We start from the raw sequence: 21,068 nt of genomic DNA, 5'->3' as shown, positions 1-21,068 counted from the left end.
CAAATTTCTCACAAACGAATTCAAATAAATTGTTTTCAAATTCAGTTCCATGGTCACTTCTTATAGAAGAGATTTTTAAATCCTTTTCATTTTGAATTTTCTTGCAAAAAGGATCAAAGGCCGAAAAGGCTTCATTTTTGTGTGCAAGAAATAAAACCCAACCAAACCTAGTCTAGTCATCCACAATCACTAAACCATAATGTTTACCACCTAGGTTTTGAGTTATTGTTGGACCAAATAAATCAATGTGTAGCAACTCAAGCGGTCTTTTAGTAGAGATGTCTTCCTTAGGTCTAAAAGAACTTTTTGTTTGTTTTCTCATTTGGCAAGCATCAGATGTGATGTCTTTGTCAAACTTTATCAAAGGAAGACCTCTTACTAATTCTTTCTTTACAAGTTTATTTATTTGAAACATACTTGTATGGCCCAATCTCTTGTGTCATAACCACTTTTCAGATTCTTTAGAATGAAAACAAGCTACATTTTGATCATTTAGTTCATCAAGAGTGAGTCCATACACATTATTAAAACGCTTGGCAACAAAAAGCACTTCATTTGTTTTTTCATCAACAACACAGCATTCAAGTCATTTGAAAGTCACTAAATATCCTAAATCACACAACTGACTTATACTCAAAAGATTGTGCTTCAAGCCATATACCAAAAATACATCATCAATGAAAGTAGATTGTTCATTACCTACTTTTCCAACAGCAATGATTTTACCTTTACCATCATCTCCAAAGGTCACAAAACCTCCATCATACTTGTTTAGTTTGATGAAATAAGTTGACCTTCCAGTCATGTGCCTTGAGCACCCACTATCTATGTACCACATGTCCTTTTTGTTCTTGGGTGCTAGGCAAATCTGCATGAAGAGTTTCAAGTAGCCTTAGGTATCCAAATTAATTTGGATCCTTTGAAGTTAATCCATCTTGGTTGCCCAAGTGCATTGAAATCACAAACAACATTGTAAATTTTGTTTCCTAAAACTCTCTTTTCAATGAAACATTGTGCATATGAGTGACCAAATTTCTTGCAATTTACACAATAATTTTCTGATGTGTATCGCTGAAATTGAGGTGAGTTGGTTTGCTGGAAATGATAAAAAGGTTGAAATTTTCTGGTTTTTGGAGGAGGTGCATTTCTTTTGACAAATTGATTTTTATTAAAATTGTTCCTCTTTGCAAAAACATTTTCACCAGAATTTTTTTGAGCTTTTGGACTTTTCGAATATGAGATTTTGTTGTAAAATGGTGGTTTCTTGAAAGCAACCTCATTTTTCGAAATGTACCCTAAACCTGGCCTATTTGAACTAGGTTCGATTCTTGGTGAAGGTTCAGTTTCACTTGTGTATACTTCACCAAACTTTTCTTCTGAAGTTGGAACATATCCAATACCATATTTGATTGGTGTGGATTTAATATTTGATGAAGAAGTCACAAATTTTATAGAGAAATCATTAAAAACTGCATCTTCCTTGGCTATATAACCTAAACCAGATTTTTCAAATAATGGTCTTTGACTTGCAAGTAATTTGTCCAAGTTACTAGAACTTTGAGAAAATTTTGCTAAGTCACCATTCAGCCTTTTAATCATATCATTTAATCTTTCATTTTCAGCAATTAACTCATGAGAACAATCCACAATGTGCTTTCCTTTCAATTTTTTGAGTTCAGATTTTAAAAATCTGTTTTCTTCAATAATGTCCAAAGCACATTCAGTTTCCTTCACTTTTTCTTTTAAAAAATCATTTTCAGCTCTCAACACATCTCTTTCAGATCTGCATTCATTGTACTTGTCAAGCAGTTTTGAGGTATTTAAAGTGAGATCATCAATAATAGCATGTAAATCATCAATGGTCAAATCATAATAGTTTACCTCATCAATATTGTTGTTTCCAGCCATGAAGCAGTCTTTATCTTCACCTTCAGATTCTTCTTCTTCATTTGAGTCGTTCTTAAGATCCTCCCAAGCTTCCATGAGCACTCTTTTCCTTTCTTTCTTGCCTTTGTCCTCCTTCTTGAGCTTTGGACAGTTTAGCTTGAAGTGTCCAGCCTCCTTGCAATGATGACAAGTCACCTTGCTTAAGTCCATCTTGTGTTCCTTTGAGCTTGAACCCTTGTACTTGCCTTTGTTCTTCATCATCCTTCTAAATCTCCTAGCAAAAAATAATAGTTTATCATCTGAAATACCGTCACTAGACTCGCTCTCTTTTGGTTCTACTTTTGATTTGAGGGTTATTCCTTTTTTCTTTGAGTCGGTGTTTGTGTATGTGGTTTAATAGGCAAGGAGTTTTCCTCTCAGCTCATCATAGGTTATGGGGCTTAGGTTGTTGCTCTCGGTTAGGACAGTGGCAGTGGTTTCCCATTCTTTTGTGAGGCTTCTAAGGAGTTTTTTCACCAAGGTTTGTTCTGCATAGTTTGTACCCATAGCATCAAGGTTGTTGATTATAATTGAGAATCTCTCAAACGCTTCATTAATGCTTTCTCCATCCTTCATGTTGAACATCTGGTACTCTTTTTACAGCATATCAATCCTCGTTTCTTTGACTTGTTTAGTGCCTTCGTGTGTAACCTGGAGTTTTTCCCAGATTTCTTTGGCTGTCTTGCATCTAGACACCTTCCGGTACTCTTCAAAGCTGATAGCACAGTGAAGAATGTTGATTGCTTTAGCATTCAGCTCCATCTTCTTCTTATCATCTTCATTTCATTCAGCTTCTTCTTTTGGAGTCACCACTCCATCAGCACTTATTTTTGTTGGGATCTTGGGACCGCTCACAAATATCTTCCATATTTTGTAGTCAATAGATTGGATGAAGATCCTTATCCTTTCTTTCCAATAGGCATAGTTCTTCCCGTTGAAGAAAGGTGGCCGATTGTTTGACTGGCCTTCAGTGAGAGTGTAGGCAACTGTGGTTGTGCCCAAGTTGTTCGCCATTGGATCTTTGCTCTAAGCGGTTAAGCTTGATTTTTGAGACCTTAGCTCCGGATACCAATTGAATGTTGTGGTAGGCTTAGAGAAAGGGGGTTAAATGTATGCCTTCCTTTTTAAGTTGCTGTAATGACCCTTAAAACAAACTTTCAATTCTGCTTTTGTTTGTACTTAGCAGCAGAAATTTATGAGATAATTTATTTTTGTCTCATGAATATCAGAAAACATAACACAGCAGATAAGAGAAGAGCTAACACCAGCATCTATCCTGGTTCGGTTGCCTTGTGCTATGCAACCTACGTCCAGTCTCCTCTACAACAACGGAGGAATTTTCACTATAGTTAAAAGTATTACATACACCAATTTCACAGGATTGACTCAATCCTTTCACACTCAAGTTCTAACCTAACTTGACATTGGCTATGCTAATACCTAACTATTCACTCTTAGTGTTAACCCAACTAAGAAAGGGATACCTTACAGGTACAAGATACAAGACACGGACATACCCAAAGAAATAAAAAAATAACTCTAGGCTTTTCTCTCAAGTGTATCACTCAGCCTTTTTTCACTCATGGCTTTTACTTGAGCTTTCTCACTTATGCCATTTCTCACAAGAAATTACAGAAAGATAAACATAGAAAAGTACATCACAATCTGTAAAACATGAAGGAGATTGACTTCATCAGCAGCCTCTTTGCTATGTGCAAAACCAGATTTGCAAACCTCAGATACAGTTCTTCAGTATTGGCCGAATGCTTCTTTGAAAGAAAGCATTATCCAAGTAGAGGAACTTCTTTGCAAAACACAGCTCACAAACTCTGGTTTTCTCTCCTTGCTTCTGAATGAGCAGAAAGTCTTCTTTTATCTCCTTGCATGTTATTGGGTTCTTCTTCCTAGGTCAACTCCTTGAGCCTTGAGCTTCACCAACCCACAGACTCACTTTTTCTCATTAAACCTTAGAGTAGAAACTTTGCTTCTGACTTCTCCATCTTGACTGAAAGCCATAAAGCAGCAACCACAAAAGTCTTCCAATGGTAAATCGAATCTGAACCCTTGAAAACCAACTTGGTCTCCAAGACATGTTTGAGACCGTGGATTTATAGCAGAGAAGAACAGAAATTCTCTTTTTCATATAGCTCAAAACAGAGTGGCAGAGAGTTGAAGATGAAGAGAAGAAAGTGTGTTGCATGTAAAAGGAAATGGATTAATTTTAACCTAAGTTTGATTTGGTTTGAAGTGGTTGATTAGACTTTTGAGTTTCAAGTTTGGACTTTCTCTTTCTTGCTTCTTTGATGATCACCTTAGGGAAGAAGCTTTCTCTTTCTCTTTCTCACTTTTCTGAGTTTTGTGATTTGACATGGTCAGAGAGAAAGGAACGTTGAGTTGGTGAAAGCAAGTGAGAGGAAATTTGCTTGCTGAATATCAACTCGGGCTTGGATCAGGTTGTAATTTGCTTGGCCCATTTGATTCCTCAGCTTTGTTTCCTTTTGGGCTTTGTTTATGTCATTAACCCATCAGCCTTGTTTTATTTTCCATTCCATTTGGGCTATAATTCAAATTTTGGCCTGCATCATTTTATAAATAATTAGTTATATGCAATTATCAATAATCAACACTAATAATTTATCTTGCCAAAAATAATGTTTGTCATCACTAATTAATTTAGTTAATTTCTTAACTCAACAACATTTATATGTTTTAACGATATAGGCATTTTGTATGCATCACACATGTCATAACATAAGTAAATGAGAAGCATCTAAAAGTCACATCACTCCGACTAACAAAGACTTTCGAAAATAATAATTGAACAACATTGCATTATCACTGTTTTTATTTTAAAACTCGGAGTGGCTGGAGATGGATACGATGACACCATATAGATAAACTATTGAGAAACTTTTGTTTCTCACCCCTCTCTCCGTACCATCTTCAGGAACGATGCAGCACAAAGCAATACACTGCTCAATTGAGGTGAAAAGACAAGTGCACTATTAGGAGCGAGCTATTAAGGACATAGATACGAAACATTAAGCGTTTATTTTAAGAAAGAAGAATAGGCGATTCTTTCAGTCATATTTAAACAAATTAAGAGAATTATGATTTTCTGTGTGTCTTGTTTTATCCTTATCGAGTGATTACAATTGTGATTATGATGTTTCATTTTTTATGATTATTTGACATATGTAAAATTTGTCATTGTTTGTATCTTTATAGTTTAACATGCCTGTTTTTCATGTTAGTATTTCTAGATCCACTTTATTTTTCAACTAGTAACAATTCTAATAAAAATTAGTTATTCAATATTTTTACACTTGTAAATTATTTTATAAAAAGATTTCATATTATTTTAAAAACTTCCCAAGGTTTTTGAACATTAATGACCAATATATTCCAAACAAAGCTTAACCCAGTTTAAAAGCATTAGAGTGTTATAGATTCTCCAATTTCTTGTTTTACTTCCAAGAGGCTTGGGGCATTCTTGACTTTGTGCTTTTGGATGGAGAATCTAATAAGGAAGCTTTTAGCCAAGTCGTCAAAGTATGTGACTGACTTGGGTGGTAGACTGTCAAACCACTTCATGACTATTTTGGTTAATTTGGTCGGGAATGCTTTACAACGGGTGGTGTCTGACGCATCAGCCAAATACATCTGCCTTTTAAAATTGTTTAAGTGATGTCTCGGGTCAGTCGTCCCATCGTTGAGATCCATGTCTGGGCTTTTGAAATTTTTAGAGACTCTCGCTCACATAATTTCTAATGTGAACGGGTTTTCTCCTTCTACAGGAGTATCCTCTGGATCATTTCAAGTTCTTCGATTTTTTAGATCGATCTCTAGTCTTAGGATTTTATCTTCCAACTCTTGTCTTCGTCGTACTTCCCTTCTTAGCTCTCTTTCAGATTCTCTTTATCTTTCTATTTCCTGCTCGAGTTGTTCTAGTCGTCCCTGGTGACCATGCATGAGTCCTAGGATTTTAGTAGGATCTTGTGTTCCCGATCCTTCGCCTCGATGGACTTCTAAATGAAGTCTTCGAGGTTTAGGGTTAGATCGGTCGGGGTCTCTGGCTAGGCAATTTTCTCTATCTGTTCGAGCGGTTACGACTACTGCTCGCTCATTGTTGGGTTGCTCTTCCTCAGACTCTGTAGCCGTATGACCATATTCCGGGGAAGGGGTATCGTCCGCCATCCTACAATGTAGTTCTCCAGAGTTTTCGGCAACAACGCTAATGTTCCGAGGGTTATCTAGAATCGGTGTAAATTGGGCCTAAACGTGAGGTCCAAGCTTCTTTGGTGATAGGCTTCGACGTCCTTTGCTGAAAAGGTGCCGCTGTCCAACTTCTTTGTGATGGTGGAAGATGGTACCTGCAAGGGACTCCAATACTTAAGTTAGCAAGGGTTTTAAGCAGGTTTTAAGTAGATTAGAGTTCGAAGAATACCTGAGACTGGAGGGGATATTTAGAATGACAAAGGTGACTTAGTGGTCACTCTTATGACTTCCCTTCCTATCTTGTAGAGTGGTTATCTTCTCCCCTTTATCTAGGGGGTTTGTTAGGTAGTTGTGATTCCATATTTTGAATATGTGGGCTTATCCATAGAGACAGTTATGCTCCTGCCAAGAGGTCGGGTAGACCAAGCTGGATGCAATTCGAAGAAGTCGGACATGTAGACTTTGCAGATATTTGGGCTTTATCTACTTTTGGCCCTGGTTTGAGTGTTTATCCAGGTATGAACAATTCCAATGTTAGATTATTTTATTCAAAAATTGATAAAATAATATGTATAAATATATTTTTTTATTTATAAAAAGGTTTGAACCAAGAATAATTTTTGAAAATATTATGTTGCATGAGAAATCGTATTAACTCATATTTTATTTATCAGTAAAATAAATATGGATTTAATTTAAAGTATGAGTTAGCAATGCATTCATATTCAATATGTATGTACATTTACAACATCTTCCATAAACTTATCATATGCAGCTGCTAGTGTTGTGAATGTAACAATGAGAGAATGTACAAATATAAGAGTGTATGTCTGTCTTTCATCTTCGTTTGTGGAGTTTGTTTCCTTTTTTAATGGTCGGTGATAGAGGGAGGATGGCATGTGTCCCTTGCATTCATGCTGATCAATTTAATGATAACTAAGACAAATTACACAAGACACTTCCAATTTTCTTTTTTCCTCTTATGTTTATATACTTGTATAAGTAGATGATATTTTGATTGCAGGAATGATAGTACTGAGATTTCAAAATTGGTTCTTCAATTAAATTCTACTGTTTCTTTTAAAGGCTTTGGCCGTTTACATTATTTCTTAGGTCTTGAGGTTACATATTTACTAAACATGATCTAATATTTCTCAAACTAAATAGATGACTGATTTACTCCATGAAACTGGATTGGATAAATCCTAGAATGTACCTACACGGCTACACCAATGTTATCTTCTGAGAAATTAAATGCACAAAGGTCTGACTTTTTTGATAAACCTACCTTGCATAGGTCTGTTATTTTGTAGCTTGTAATATGCTAACCCCACACATTACTTATTCAGTGAATCGTGTATGCCAATTCATACAATAGCGGCTACAGCAATGTTGGACAGCTGTGAAGAGCATCCTGTGCTATCTATCTAGTTGTTCATTCATCTGATGGTTTACTTTTCTCTTATGTTACTGACTTCAGAATTTTTGCCCTTTCTGACAGTGATTAGGCTAACGATTTGGATAATGGAAAATCTACCAGTGGATTTTGTGTTTTTGTTGGCTCAAATCTGATTTCATAGTCCAACAAGAAGCAACATAAGATAAGCAAATCCTCCATAGAAGCGAAATATGGTTGCTTAGCAGATACCAATTCAGAAATTGTTTTGTGAATTGCACCTCACACCTTTGATTGTCCCTATCATATTTTGTGATAATCCGAGTGTTGTTCTGCTGTCTGAAAATCTAGCACTGTTTGCATAGTAGATCCAAGCACTTGAAATTGACTTGCATCTTGTCAGAGACAGGGTGAATCATAAGCAACTATACATCATACACACTCCATCCTCTTCTCAAATTGCATATGTACTTACAAAACCTTTTACACAAGTAACTTTTGAATGTTTTCTATCAAGATTCAGTAAAGGCAGTTATGTTAGTTATATTAGTTACTTGAGTAAGAAAATCTCCTCTCTATAAGCATGTTCTCTTTGAAACAATACAACCATAATACACTTTCTCTATTAATTATCAATTGGTAATCTCTCTTTCTCAGTTATGTTTACAGTTATAGCAACTTCAGGCTAATTTCATATTCTAATAACTCAGCCACAACATAGTATGAAAACATATGTAGAAGTAGAACAATTATATCTTATTTATATGAAAACATATATAATTACATAGAAACATAAAATTCACTAGATAATTCATATTTAACAAACAATTCTATGCAATTTTTGCAATTTTCCTTGGGTAAAAAGGAAGATAACTAAAGTAGTTATTATGAATTGCGATAATTTTATGCCATCACAACAGAGCATAAAACATTCTTTATATAAAAAAAAAAGTCTAGGCCAGCAACTTTATTAAATTCTAATCAGCATATAACCAGCAAAAGAAAAGTGAGTAATCCCACACCATTCGATAAAATCTCACACCATTAAAAATATTATTTATGGCTATTTGATGACTACAAATCACAAAATTTGGCATAGGGGTCTGAAACAGTATACAATATTACAATTTCGAGCATCAACTCGGTGCAACACTAATGGGCATGGTGGTGGTGTCGAGGTACGACAAGGTTTCGGGGACTTCCACGATGAACTATTCCTTGCTCTTGGGCTTCCTCGTCTTCCTCTTCTTCTCCAATTCCAATGCCTTCCTCTTCAGTGTTTCTGTTGGATCATCGCGCTGTGGAATCATATTATGGGTATTTGAATAAAAGACAACAACTTACACCCATTTTCTTCTTCTTTTTGCTCCTTTCTTTACAACTCCAAGTAAAAAGATAAGGTTGCCCTTGATTCTCTCAGATAATTACACTTTGCACCTTACAAACTTACCTGTTTCTACTTGGATGGAGTTCATCATATTATAGATATTTGAGTAAATAACCATTTTGAACTTTGAAATATTACTATTTTGACAAATGATGAGTTTCAAAAGATGCAGAAGATAAAATCATTTGGTAAAACTAGATTCTGTTTGATAAACTAAACTAAATATTTAACTTACTTAACTTATGAAGTCGTAATAACGATTAAATATTATTATTATTATTATTATTATGAGAGGAAATTAAAGGCCCTGAAGAGGAGTGGTTGCTGGCGTGGTGATGGTGGTCAGAGGAGAAGAGGTGAAGGAGGAGGTCAGCGAAGGCAGCGAGGATGTAGTTATGAGTATGTGGGTGGTTGAGAGAAAGGTAGCACAATAGAAGCTGCTGCAGATACTCGCAGTCTTGTGTGTCCCTGGAATGAACCATTTCCTGCATGGAACGCCGGAAATCCATGTAGGGGTCGAGGGAGTGCTTGGTGACTCCCACTCCTCCCTCAATTACATGCTGATCAATGATGGAGTTGGATTGGCTTGGTGAAGAGAAGAAGAAGCGCTTTGAGGAGATCACGGATGGTAAGTGAGGTGGTAACTCATCATCACATGTGTCAGAGTCTGCTGAAGACGAGTAGAGCAAGTTGTCGTCTTCCTCCATGCTTGATTGGTGTTGTTGTTTGGTGAAGCAGAGGTGAAGGCGGCGTTTAGAGAAAAACTTGGACATTCTGATATTCATTATTTAAAGAGTCAGTTTCCCAAAACCACGGATTTTGAACTTTAAAATTATGGAAATCTTTACAGGGATTGTTGTTCAAGCTTGTATTATATTCCTTGTTGCATTAGCTCTATAGTGCAACCTGCTGTTTAAAATGATGCTCCGTGTTGACTTCTTGTGCTAGAAATAGTGGTTATCCAAGTTTGTGAATCATGGTACGGTGTGCTGCATGCTTATGGTCGTTGAAACTTTAAAAGGGAGCTAGTGCAGTACCACTGTCCCTTTTATATTGCTGAGGAGACACAGCGGCAAACGCCTCTCTTCCAATTCCTTTGTCAATCTAATTCCGTTACGTTACCAACAATATTTCTGTCAATTTCTGTCAACTCTTATTTATAACTGTATTTAATGGAAGTGTCTTTGTAGATGTGTCTAATAAAAATGTTTTTTTTAGGAAAAGTATATGGAACCAACTAATAATCAGCCAAGAATAGAACAACATAATTAATTATAATTAGTTTTATTAATTTATAATTTAATTTGTTTGTTAAATTATTGTTGACCACATTCAAAACATGAGAGAAGATACACTAGTGTTAGGAGAGAATCATGGAACAAATATTTTGATCATTCATTAGTTGATTCCATATAATTAATTATGTTTTATTAATGCGTAACACATGAAACATAGAAATTATATCCAAAACCATCCAATTTACAAGAAAAAGAAACATCCGTATGCTTATCAGTAGCAACATTCGGTTAAAGTCGCCGATGTCTCTGGTTTACTAGTTGGTTGATTCTTGGCTTATATAGAGTTGGTTCCCTAGCATTGTTGTTTTTTTTATAATTGTGTTTAATAGAAGTATCTTTATAAATATATTTTCTAGATGTGTCTCTATATATATATATTTAAAATATGATAATTAATTATTATTGGCAATAAGTTGGCAGATAATATGTTGGTACCTATACTTTTCTTTGTCAATAATGTATCCATATCCATGCATATGAATCTGCAATTTGTGATGGTTGCCAACTTACTTGCAAGTCATCGTGCATATCATATCAATGCATTTGCGTTAGATATAGAGCTGGCATCAACCAACACTACCTTTCATTATGTAATACATCCTTTTAATCATTCTCACATAGTCACATATATTTGAAATGAGAAACTTTTGGGTTCAACCGTTTTTGGTATTTTTAGCCATTATTTGATAAATATAAATATCAAATTATTTTTAACAAATAAATTTTATTAATTTATGTGTACAAATTTTAAAAAATGTAAATATAAACGGTATTGATTTATGTGTAAAAATTCTGATAAAATATAAGTGTAAACTATACGTTTTTTTTTTTTTGCAGAATCTTTTTAAATATGTGTGCAAATTATTATTAATCAAGTGTTGACAAAAAATAATAATATTTTCTGATTATATAGCATTTCATTTGAAAATTCATATACATTGTGAAATTGTGCTGGTCCTCACTAATTTTTTAACAAGTTAAAGATAATTCTTAAATGAGAAATATTCGTTGTTATATTTTTTATTAATATTAGCTAATGTTTTGGGTTAATATTTTATTTTTTATACTATCAAAATTTAATATTTAAAATTTATGATTTAGAATTTAAAATTTAATATAAAAATATTTTTGTTAGACAAATATTAATTTAAAATAATAAATTTTGTTAATCACTACACTATTGGTCATTTTTTTTTTGGACTTGATTATTAGTCATTAATTCCTTATACATTTCCAAGTATGTTTTATTTTGGTGAATGAAAGGGGCCTAAGCCCAGAAAAGGAACAAAAATATCTCCAGGAGGGGTTGCAGAGGCTTTTCCCGGGTTGATGCCATCCTCTTTAACGAAAAAATAGCCCAAAATTGGATGGGTAAAAACAGGTTAAGATTTTTGGGCAAAAGAAAAAGGGATTAAAAGGTAACCTGGAGCTGGAAGGGAACATGAACGGTGAACCAAATTACTAATTAGGGTTCAAAGGTGCCCCGTGCCTTAAGTAGTTAAATGGCGGTGGCGAGTGATGCAACGCAACGCAGGTATACATCTCCTTTTGATTTGATTCTGATCTGATAGAATGAGGCAGTGACGATGGTGTTGTGCATTTGAGCATTGAGTAGTGAACGAGGAGGAACATGGTGGCGAGGCGTTGTTTTTGTTGACGCAGCCATCATGTTTGCTGTATTGCCCCTCTCAGTGTGAATGCCAACCTGAGCCTCCTTTCGATCTTATCATTAGTTTAAGTATGAGGCTTCAGCTCTCGATGCCTATGATTACTTCCCCTATCTCCATTCCATTTCCCAACCTACAAGCATCAACAACAACAACAAAATCCACACACACAAACCATTCCCTCTCTTTTTCTCTCTCTCTTTCCTTTCAACGTTAATGTTATTGCATCTGCTTCTGCTTGTAATCTCATCATATAGTACTACTACTTTTTCTTCTTCATCTTCTTGTTCTTATGACGAGGCAATGATGATGTTCTCTTCAATTGGAACAGACGTATGAGTATGGGGTTAAGAGGGGTGTGTGTCATGGCGAGGTGACTCAGTGTTGACGCAGCCATGCATGCATGCCTTCCCCGATTTCTTCTTGTCTGACAAAAGGCGAATATGAGCCTCCTCCTTCATTCCCAACACTCACTTTTCCTTTCCCTTTCTTCCCCATGGACAACCAAGCACCAACATTCCTAGCTTTATTTATTTATGTATTTCAATTTTCACACTAATTGTTTCATGAATGGTTTTCTTGTCTTTCTTACTGTTGTTCAACTATTACATCTTGCTCAAGTTCTCCACTTTCCTCTCAGCTTGCAATTACATGATTTTGACTTTCCCGCTTTCCTATTTATACCGTCTTTGTGGCTTGTTTGTAGTTGTGGATTGGGAATAAAGATCCGATCCTGAGATTATTTGGTGTGAGAACTGGTATGGTTGGATTACATAAGGTAGAAATGATGTCTTTAACCACCAGAGATTATTTTAACATATCATTGGGCTGAGTTTCTTATAACTTTGTTAGTTTCATTACCCCTCTCTTGTCAAGGTCATTCGAAGTGAATTACAATCAGCAGGAGTCCTTGTACGTTGCGTGAAGAGAGACAGTTATGAGAAGAAAGAACAGATTTATTCTGACTGAAAGGAAGGAATAAAGGAACGGAGCATTGGAACCGGAGACAGTGAAGGCGGTGGTTCCGTCAATGTGTACTTGCTTTGCAGCTATCCAAATATGGGCCTCATACATGAGCGATGCCTATGGGATACCCACCAAACTCCTAAATCCTAATGTATTAACATAAAGGTTGGTCTTGTTATTGGTAAAAGTGGGGAAACAATAAAGAATATGCAAGCTTCCACTGGAGCTAGAATACATGTGACACATCCACGGAAAGAACAGTAAAAATTGAACGGAACCTTGAACAAATTGAGTCTGCAAAACAATTGGTCAATCAACTCATCAGCGGCGAGGTATGTTCAGCGAACATCTCTTTTTGTTGGATTTTGCCTTGGCAAGTTTTGCTTGCCATGTGCAAGTCCGATCCTGTTTGAAAATATAGATTTAAGCGTTCTCCATATTAACTGTGATATATGCTAATCATTATGTGGGATGGATGATTTTGTTTTAACTTGATACATTTATGTTTGTCTATTGTCTTTGGTATGGATATATGAGAAATATGCCATTTAATTGCCAGATGAGGCCATATTAATTTGTTATGTCCTAAAACTTGAAAGAACTGATGATGTTGTAATTGTGCTTTTTTAACTCTAGCATTTTTTTTAATAAAAAAGAAGAAAGAAAAGAACACCACTGAGCATTGCAGGAATAAAATATACAATTTCCACTTTGGTAACGTGCAATTGTTTTGACTTCTGACATTGTTTGGCCTATGAAAACTTTTAGGGTTAGGATTCTTTTCATGGATCTTGCTTTTTTTTCATATTGTTTCTTTATGTGTAAAAACTGGAATGGTTACCCTGAAATGGGTTAAGCTGGAATAAGGTAGTGACTTTTTAATTGCTAACACATTTTTGTCTCTAGCGATTGGTATCTTTTTGGGTATTTCTTTATAGTACTTAACAGAAGGAGAAGACCATACGGTTTCCTATCTTTCTTGGTTTGCAGTTCCATCTTAAATGTATTACAGATGCATTTGCAGAGATGGATGATACACTGAATTGATAATGTCCAGTAGTTATATTGATAATTCCTATATTGTAGCTCTGTTATCTTTCCCAATTTAAAATGGATTTGGCTCAGAAGTTACTGTGTAAACTTTCATTATGGCCCTTCTAATAAAATGTTTGCTTATCAAGTTGAATTTTGTCTTGGATAAAAATAGTTATATTCACTGTTCAATTGTTTTGGTATGTACAAGTATATATGAGAATTTCTGCAACATCTATTGTTCAAAAAAACCTCAAATGAACACATAGCCAAGACAACAAACAGAACATAACTTTCCTCTTATCTTCCCCTTCTTCGAAAATCTTCTTCTAGCTTCCAAGCTTCATCAACGATCTGCATAGGGAGCTCAGCCTTGCCTTAAAAAATATGAGCGTTTCTAGCTTTCCATATGTGCCACAAAAGGTAGGCTGCTTGCAGAATCATCTTTTTTCCATCTCCATGGGTCTGTGTCTTGGTTCAAGTTGGGGATTGCTAATCCATCCAGAGTGCTGCCATATCAAAGGACTGAGGACAATTAATCAAGCAGTGTAAGGTATTCCCTCTGTTTTTTACACACTTTATTTTTTACAAAATCAAATTGTAACACTTTAATCCTTTCATATATGTTACAGTATCTATTGTTAATGCCATATTAGATTTTATATATATATTTCTTAGGTTATGTATTAGATCTTTTTCCTTTATGGCATTTACTTGATCATATTTTTCAGATGAAGATTCGATTAGAGCTAATATAAACTGAGTGTAAATGTTTATAGTTTAATAGTTAAGTATTGATGTGTAAAAATAAAATCTATGAATAGGAAATTGGAAGCAAAATATTGATGGCAGCGCATGAGAAGACAAAGGTGAAAGCTCTTCGCAAATAATTAGAATTTGGACTTTGCACTACATCTCAAATTTTATCGGAGACAAAGAAAGGAAGGCGAAAGTTTGAGGTTTTACAATCGCCAGTGTCAGTTTTGCGCAATTTCTGTCCCTGCATGCCAACTGTTCGGTGTTTTGCTACTTTGAGAGCTTTAACATTTTGGGTCGTGCTATTCTCATGTAAACAGAGCCATCCACTTCTGTATCCAAAACTCCGAAGATGGTGTTCTTCCTCTCAGCAAGCGCTGCTTCCTTATACAACCAACGATTTCTGTTGAGAAAATCCAGTTTCTGGTTCAAGTATCTCACCACCATTCTCAATAAGGATGATGGCCATGGAGCTGCATCTGTGCCACCTTCTGAGAGCTCCACTACCCTTCATCTTTCACCATTTTTATCCAATTTTGATCACCCTCCAGGTGGATATAGCATAGAGCTTGTAGATGGTGATGCTTGGGGTGTCTCATCTGGGGTGGCACAAGCCTGGCCAGGAAGGCATTCGGCTAGATCAGCAGCTACTACATTTGCACACCATGGTATTGATGAACCCGATGATTGTAACCCCTCTCATGTTGAGGATGACATGGATTTGGAAGATATGGATAACATGAGGGTTCGCGGGAATCTGTTCTATAAGCTCGAGCGCAGTTCCAAGGAGTTTGAAGAGTATAATTTAGAGTTTCACCGCAAGAAATCTTCCAAGAAGAAAGACGAGAACAAGAAGGAAAACACTAAGGAAGCAAAGAAAGCTAAAGAGTGTCCAAATCCAAATGTGACTCCCAATTCCAAAGATAAGCTTCCCAAATATCATATCGCAACAAGAAGCAGAATTGTTATGCCCCGGTTGGATGAAACTAAAGATGTTTCTCCTGAGAACAAGAGGCAGAGGACTCCCACTTTTAACCAGCTTACGGGTCCTTATCATGAACCATTTTTGCTTGGACATTTACATATCTAAAGGCTCTGTTCGTGCTTGCGTTGTTCATAGGGTAACTAGCAAGGTTGTTGCAGTGCCACATTCCATTTCTAAGGATATGAAGTTTGACCTGGCTTCTACCAAGAACAAGACCACCTGTGCTGCTGTGGGTGCCATTCTGGCTCAGAGAGCACTGGCTGATGATATTCATGACGTTATTTACACTCCAAGAAAAGGAGAAAAGCTTGAGGGAAAACTTCATATTGTTCTCAAGTCTATCATTGGCAATGGCATTAATGTGAAGGTAAGGATTAAGCAAACATTCAGGAGATCAATTAAACCCCATTCTACCTAGGAACATGCTAGTTCTATTAACATTATCCACTGATTTTAAGCATTTTGCAACTGTGAAGTGCCATTTTTTTATCCCACCCCTTGTAACATGTGAACAAAGTTTAGTATCCCTTGTAACATGTGAACAAAGTTTAGTATTTAAATAAAATTGCGTGCACTTCAGTCTTGACCCTAGGTACACGACAATCATGGTTTCAACATTTGATTAGAGTCAGATCTATCTGTTTTATGCATCAAAGTAAATGCCGAACAATTGAAATATACATTAAAGCAGTAATTATAAGGAAGACAGGAGCAAGAGAACTCAATGGCATTGAAGAAAATTCATTAGCAGGATAGAATTACATCTAAAAAAGTGAAAAGTAGATTAGTAATTTGAGGTGGCTAATATGTTAAAATGATTTAGATATTAATATTCTTTTTATAAGTGCCTTGTGAATAATTTTTCAAATATAACAAAAAAATTGTAAAGTTCATCTAGAGTTTAATTTTTTTATATGTAGTTTTTAAATAGTTTTTGAATATACCAAAAAAAGAGTGGATTTAAATATATGAATTATTTCTCACTTATAAAATGAAATTTTAAATTTTATCAAACTAAGATCACCTTTAAAAAGACAAAATGTCTTTTTTTTAAAATGTCTTTTTTTTAAGATTATTTTATCAAAAATTGATTTTTTTGAGAACCAAAATTATTGTTTAGTCTAAAGAAACCCTATAGCTATAATAATGGTACAAAACTTACGAATAAGGAAAATGAAGTTGTATTAAAATCGTCATTGTATCAAAATCGTCATCGGTGATAGAAACCTTGACTTAGCTTGTTAACTTGTAAGTAAAGAATATGTATGATCCGGTATGATTAGGGGACTTAGCTTGTTATCCTTTTTGATGTGTCACATTTTAATTGGGTGTTGATTTTAACTTGAGTTATATTCTCTACTCTTTCGTGGTCGTTGCGCCTTCTAAGCATCACTGCCTCATTGGTGTTTCGTTTTCACTTCTAAACTCATTCTTCTAGAAAAGATACTCCACTCCTTCGTTGTCATTATGCCTCCCAAGTATAACCGTCTCATTGGGACATTGGGTGTCTTTATTTTTTCTTCCCAAATCATTCTTCTAGAAAATGGCTTCCCAAGCATTACCCTCTCATTGGTGTTTTGTTTTCTCTTCTCAAATCATTCTTCTAGAAAAGGTACTCCAACTATCTCTAATTGTGTTTACTCCTCTCCATTGTACTCCTTCGTCGTTGTTTTATTGGGTGTTCTATTCTCTTCTTCTATCAGACCGTCACTATCTTCCAAAGATATTATTAACTCTCATGAGATTAAAGTAAAACACTTCAGAGAATGTAACTTACATGTTACTTTAGAGAGGATAAGATAACATTTATCTTATTATAATAATATATTAATACTCGTTGGTTTAAAATTTAGAGATTCAGATGACTTAGTTTACATTATTAGTTTAGTAAAAATCCACATTTGACATGATTTCATTTCATAAAATTTTAAATCGAGGAGATTCATTTTCAATTTATATTTATCTATGGTCTATGTAACATTATTGTAACCAATAAAATAGTTCATCCATTTATATTGATTAAAATCGACTACCATATGAAATATTATTGCGTGATATTTATAGCACGTGATACACTAATATTAAATGTGCCATCTTTTTAGACTCTGAGCACTTTAATTTAGAAAATATATATAATTATTATCTAATTATGACATTATTATTATATTTTTTTTGTCAGGAATTATGACATTATTAAAGATGTTACATATATGAGTGTGTGGTGTGAAATATGATGAATGCATGTGAACAGCCAAAAAATGATTGAAAAAGGTGGGAACACAAAGAAAACTAAGATTCAAAGCTGATAAATGTGTGGGTGACACCGGTATACATATTGAATTTTTATGGCTCTGACTCAAATACTAGTCGGATACTATAATGAGTATAATTGGAACCATACCAAAACTATTAAATAATTAATGTTACCCTAAACCACTGAACCATTAGATTTTATCACTTTGTACTAGTTGAGTCTCATTTTTTTTTTTATGTTTTTGGACGAATACTACAAATTATATATACCTATTCATTTATAAATGTTTGAAATTAATGAGATCAATTAAGCTTGGATTTTTTTTCAGGAAGTAACACCCATCAAATGTTATTAAAAAAAAAGATGAAGTTAAATGAATTATTGGTTTGTCAAAAAAAAATGAATTATTGGCACAATGAATATTTTACCAAGATTTTTGTGGTTAATTTTTTTTATATAAAAAAAATATTAGTGTTTTTGTTGAAAATGTGATTATTTGATGTAATTACGTATGAGTGAATTTTTTAGGTGAAAAATCAATACGTGGGAAGCGTATTGAACACGTGGCAGCATTTTAACCAACACATGACAATATCTTAACCAATACGTGAATAGTGTGTTACATCACGTGAGGACGTGTTGAATAATTTCTACAATACTATAATACACTTCAAATATCAATATTTAATTAAAACATCATTTCTCTTTCCATATTAAAAATAATTTCTGGATTTTATTTTCTTAGGTTATAAATGAATTTCAACACAGGTAGTAAAATAAAGCACTAGCATTGACTGAGTAGTGAAGTTGAAATAAAATCAGGAGAGAGGCGTGAGAGTGAGAGAGTTGGTGGGTCCAATTCAAAGCTCCAAACGTGAAAGCATGCGTGCCACTTGTTAAATAATAGTGGTTAGTTTCCTAGTCCGTCTAAACAAAATGCCGATTATTTGAATCTCATTTATTGCATGCAACAACTCATTTGTAGACAATAAAATATTTAAATGGAGTTTATATTTGTGACGAAATAGTCATTGATTTAACAAGTTGAAGAATATCGTAGAAAACAAAAATAAAAAATAAATAAATTACGTTAAATGTTTTATATATATAGCTGTACTTCTCAAAGAAAAACTGTGTGGTATACATGAACCGCTGCTCTGCATGTCTATTCAGATTCATACACACATATATATTACCTTATTTTAAAAAAAAAAGGTTCAATTAATTAATTGATGATACGTATTAGAAAGAATCCAATGAACATATATACATGAGCTAGTAGAATAGAACCTACTTTAATTCAATTAAAATGAAAGTGTTGAGAATTAAGTCAAGTCGAAATACTTTTGTTAATCCCACAATTATATGCTTTTATATAATAAATCATAGAATAAGCCATTGTATAATTAATAAACTTTTTTTAAATAAAATTATATTATTTGTCACTGAAATCCTAGAGATATCATGCAATCACAGTATGTAGCTGGGTCAGTACGGTAAGTGTGTATAGGGGGAAGTGTGTTGGAAGAGTTGACTCATTTTCGCCAATAATTGTTCCCAATTAATGCCAGCACTTTCTTTCACACCAAGTTTCGGATTCCTTTTATATAAATATAATTTTTTTTTAATAAAAAATCAACTTTGGATCTCAAAATACTAAGTCTGGAGGAGAGAAAGAACTTGATTAAATTAATTAAGTAATTAATTCTAAGTGAATATTCATATATAGTATTGAGAATTAAACAATATATATATAAATAAATTTGTTCACTACTAGTCAATAATGTTTTAAAATAATGTTACTGGAAAGATTATAACTAAAAATATTTGATAAAAAATTTTTACCCAAAAACAATTAAAATTTATCTGTTTTTTTATAATTAATTTTTTTTGTCTTCCTACTATTAAGGATGATTGTCTCGGTGTGGTGATATTATTGAAGTTCATCAATTGATACCAAAACATGGAAAGTGATATTTGATAAAATTGTGAAAGAATAGGAAAAACAAAGAAAAGAATTTTTATTGATTGTTGATTGATTGAATTAAAGTCAAGTGTGTTGTAAACTATGAGGATAAAATTAAATATATATAGAATATTGTCTTATAAAAAATAAAAATAAATAAAGATAAGATAAGAATAATTAAAAATAAGATAAAATAAGATAATAAAAGTTAAAATTATAATTGAATTTATGTATTTTGTTGGCCTGAATTTATAGACTACGAGATTTTTTTATTATTGTCATGGATTAAGGTAAAAGAGTAGTTTAATAACGTTGAATTAATTACTTGTTTCAATAATTGTGTTGTTCCAGATTAGACTGAGCATAATGATATTTATAGTAGCAGATCAGACATCACCTTTGATATGAAACTTAACTACTACACCGACCGCATGCAAGCATTGTCATCATCATCATCATGATTTGTTACATTGATCAGATCATCAACAAGAACCTGACATTTCGATCATCTTTAATTAAACGTTATTACTCTCCCTCTCCCTTATTATTAGTCCCACTTAATTAATTAACACATGTTTGATTAAGAGATAGATTTATATACTGAAGCTAAGTAATGTTGAGGCATGCATGCATTTGAGTCTAAACAAAAAGTATGATTATGATTATGATTATGAGTATGAGAGATAATAAAGAGAAAGATGAAGTAGTTGTTGATTATAGATACAAGAAGAGAGAATCATTTGATGAAAGGAGGAAGTGCTCTAATAGTACTACTACTTCCAATTGCAAAGAAGCGCTTCTTCCATGATTTGAGTCCATGGAATCCAGATAGGATTCTCTTCCTCAGCCTCCTCAATCTGTTTCCGATCTTCACCTTGAGCTTGCAGATTCTGATTCTGCGAGAACAAGAAGAAGAATAAGAAGAATCAGCTTGCTGCAAGACCTTGTAGATCAAGAACTGTGCCCTCCTATGTATCATCTCTTCAGAATCCTCCTTTTCCATCTTCGAGTAGCCATGGAACTGCTTCCTACTACAAACACCAGCCATTTCCTTAGAGAGAGAGAGAGAGAGAGAGAGAGTTTCTTTATTTAATTTAGATGATGAGTCTCCCTGAATTGGCATCTCATACAATTTCGTCCTGAATGGAAACCTCCCCAAAACAACACTTTATAATGAAAAATAATGGAAACACACTCTCTCATCTGTAAATCCAATT

The 21,068-nt window shown here is 34.1% G+C and overlaps 2 protein-coding genes and 1 pseudogene across 2 annotated transcripts; 1 reads left to right on the top strand and 2 right to left on the bottom strand.

The window, feature by feature from the left end:
* Positions 1 to 9,187: 9,187 nt before the first annotated feature.
* On the bottom strand, positions 9,188 to 9,634 carry LOC107482536 (transcription repressor OFP12-like). Its single transcript, XM_016103073.1, has one exon. The coding sequence runs from the start codon at positions 9,632 to 9,634 to the stop codon at positions 9,188 to 9,190; it is 447 nt and encodes a 148-aa protein (XP_015958559.1).
* Positions 9,635 to 11,642: 2,008 nt separating this feature from the next.
* On the top strand, positions 11,643 to 16,404 carry LOC107482619 (uncharacterized; annotated as a pseudogene).
* Positions 16,405 to 20,541: 4,137 nt separating this feature from the next.
* LOC107482621 (uncharacterized) lies at positions 20,542 to 20,924 on the bottom strand. Its single transcript, XM_016103144.3, has one exon. It carries the CDS (start codon positions 20,897 to 20,899, stop codon positions 20,588 to 20,590), a length of 312 nt encoding a protein of 103 aa, XP_015958630.1. The 5' UTR covers positions 20,900 to 20,924; the 3' UTR covers positions 20,542 to 20,587.
* Between the last annotated feature and the right edge of the window lie 144 nt (positions 20,925 to 21,068).

The sequence above is a fragment of the Arachis duranensis genome, chromosome 4 (genome assembly GCF_000817695.3).
Source record: "Arachis duranensis cultivar V14167 chromosome 4, aradu.V14167.gnm2.J7QH, whole genome shotgun sequence".
NCBI classification, from domain to species: domain Eukaryota; kingdom Viridiplantae; phylum Streptophyta; class Magnoliopsida; order Fabales; family Fabaceae; genus Arachis; species Arachis duranensis.
The sequence above is the reverse complement of the archived record's forward strand: the minus strand, read 5'-3'. Positions and strand labels throughout refer to the sequence as shown.

Bases quoted from the DNA above. Each gene is read 5' to 3' on its own strand.
- LOC107482536 (XM_016103073.1), bottom strand. From the start codon at position 9,634: ATGGAGGAAGACGACAACTTGCTCTACTCGTCTTCAGCAGACTCTGAC.
- LOC107482621 (XM_016103144.3), bottom strand. From the start codon at position 20,899: ATGGCTGGTGTTTGTAGTAGGAAGCAGTTCCATGGCTACTCGAAGATG.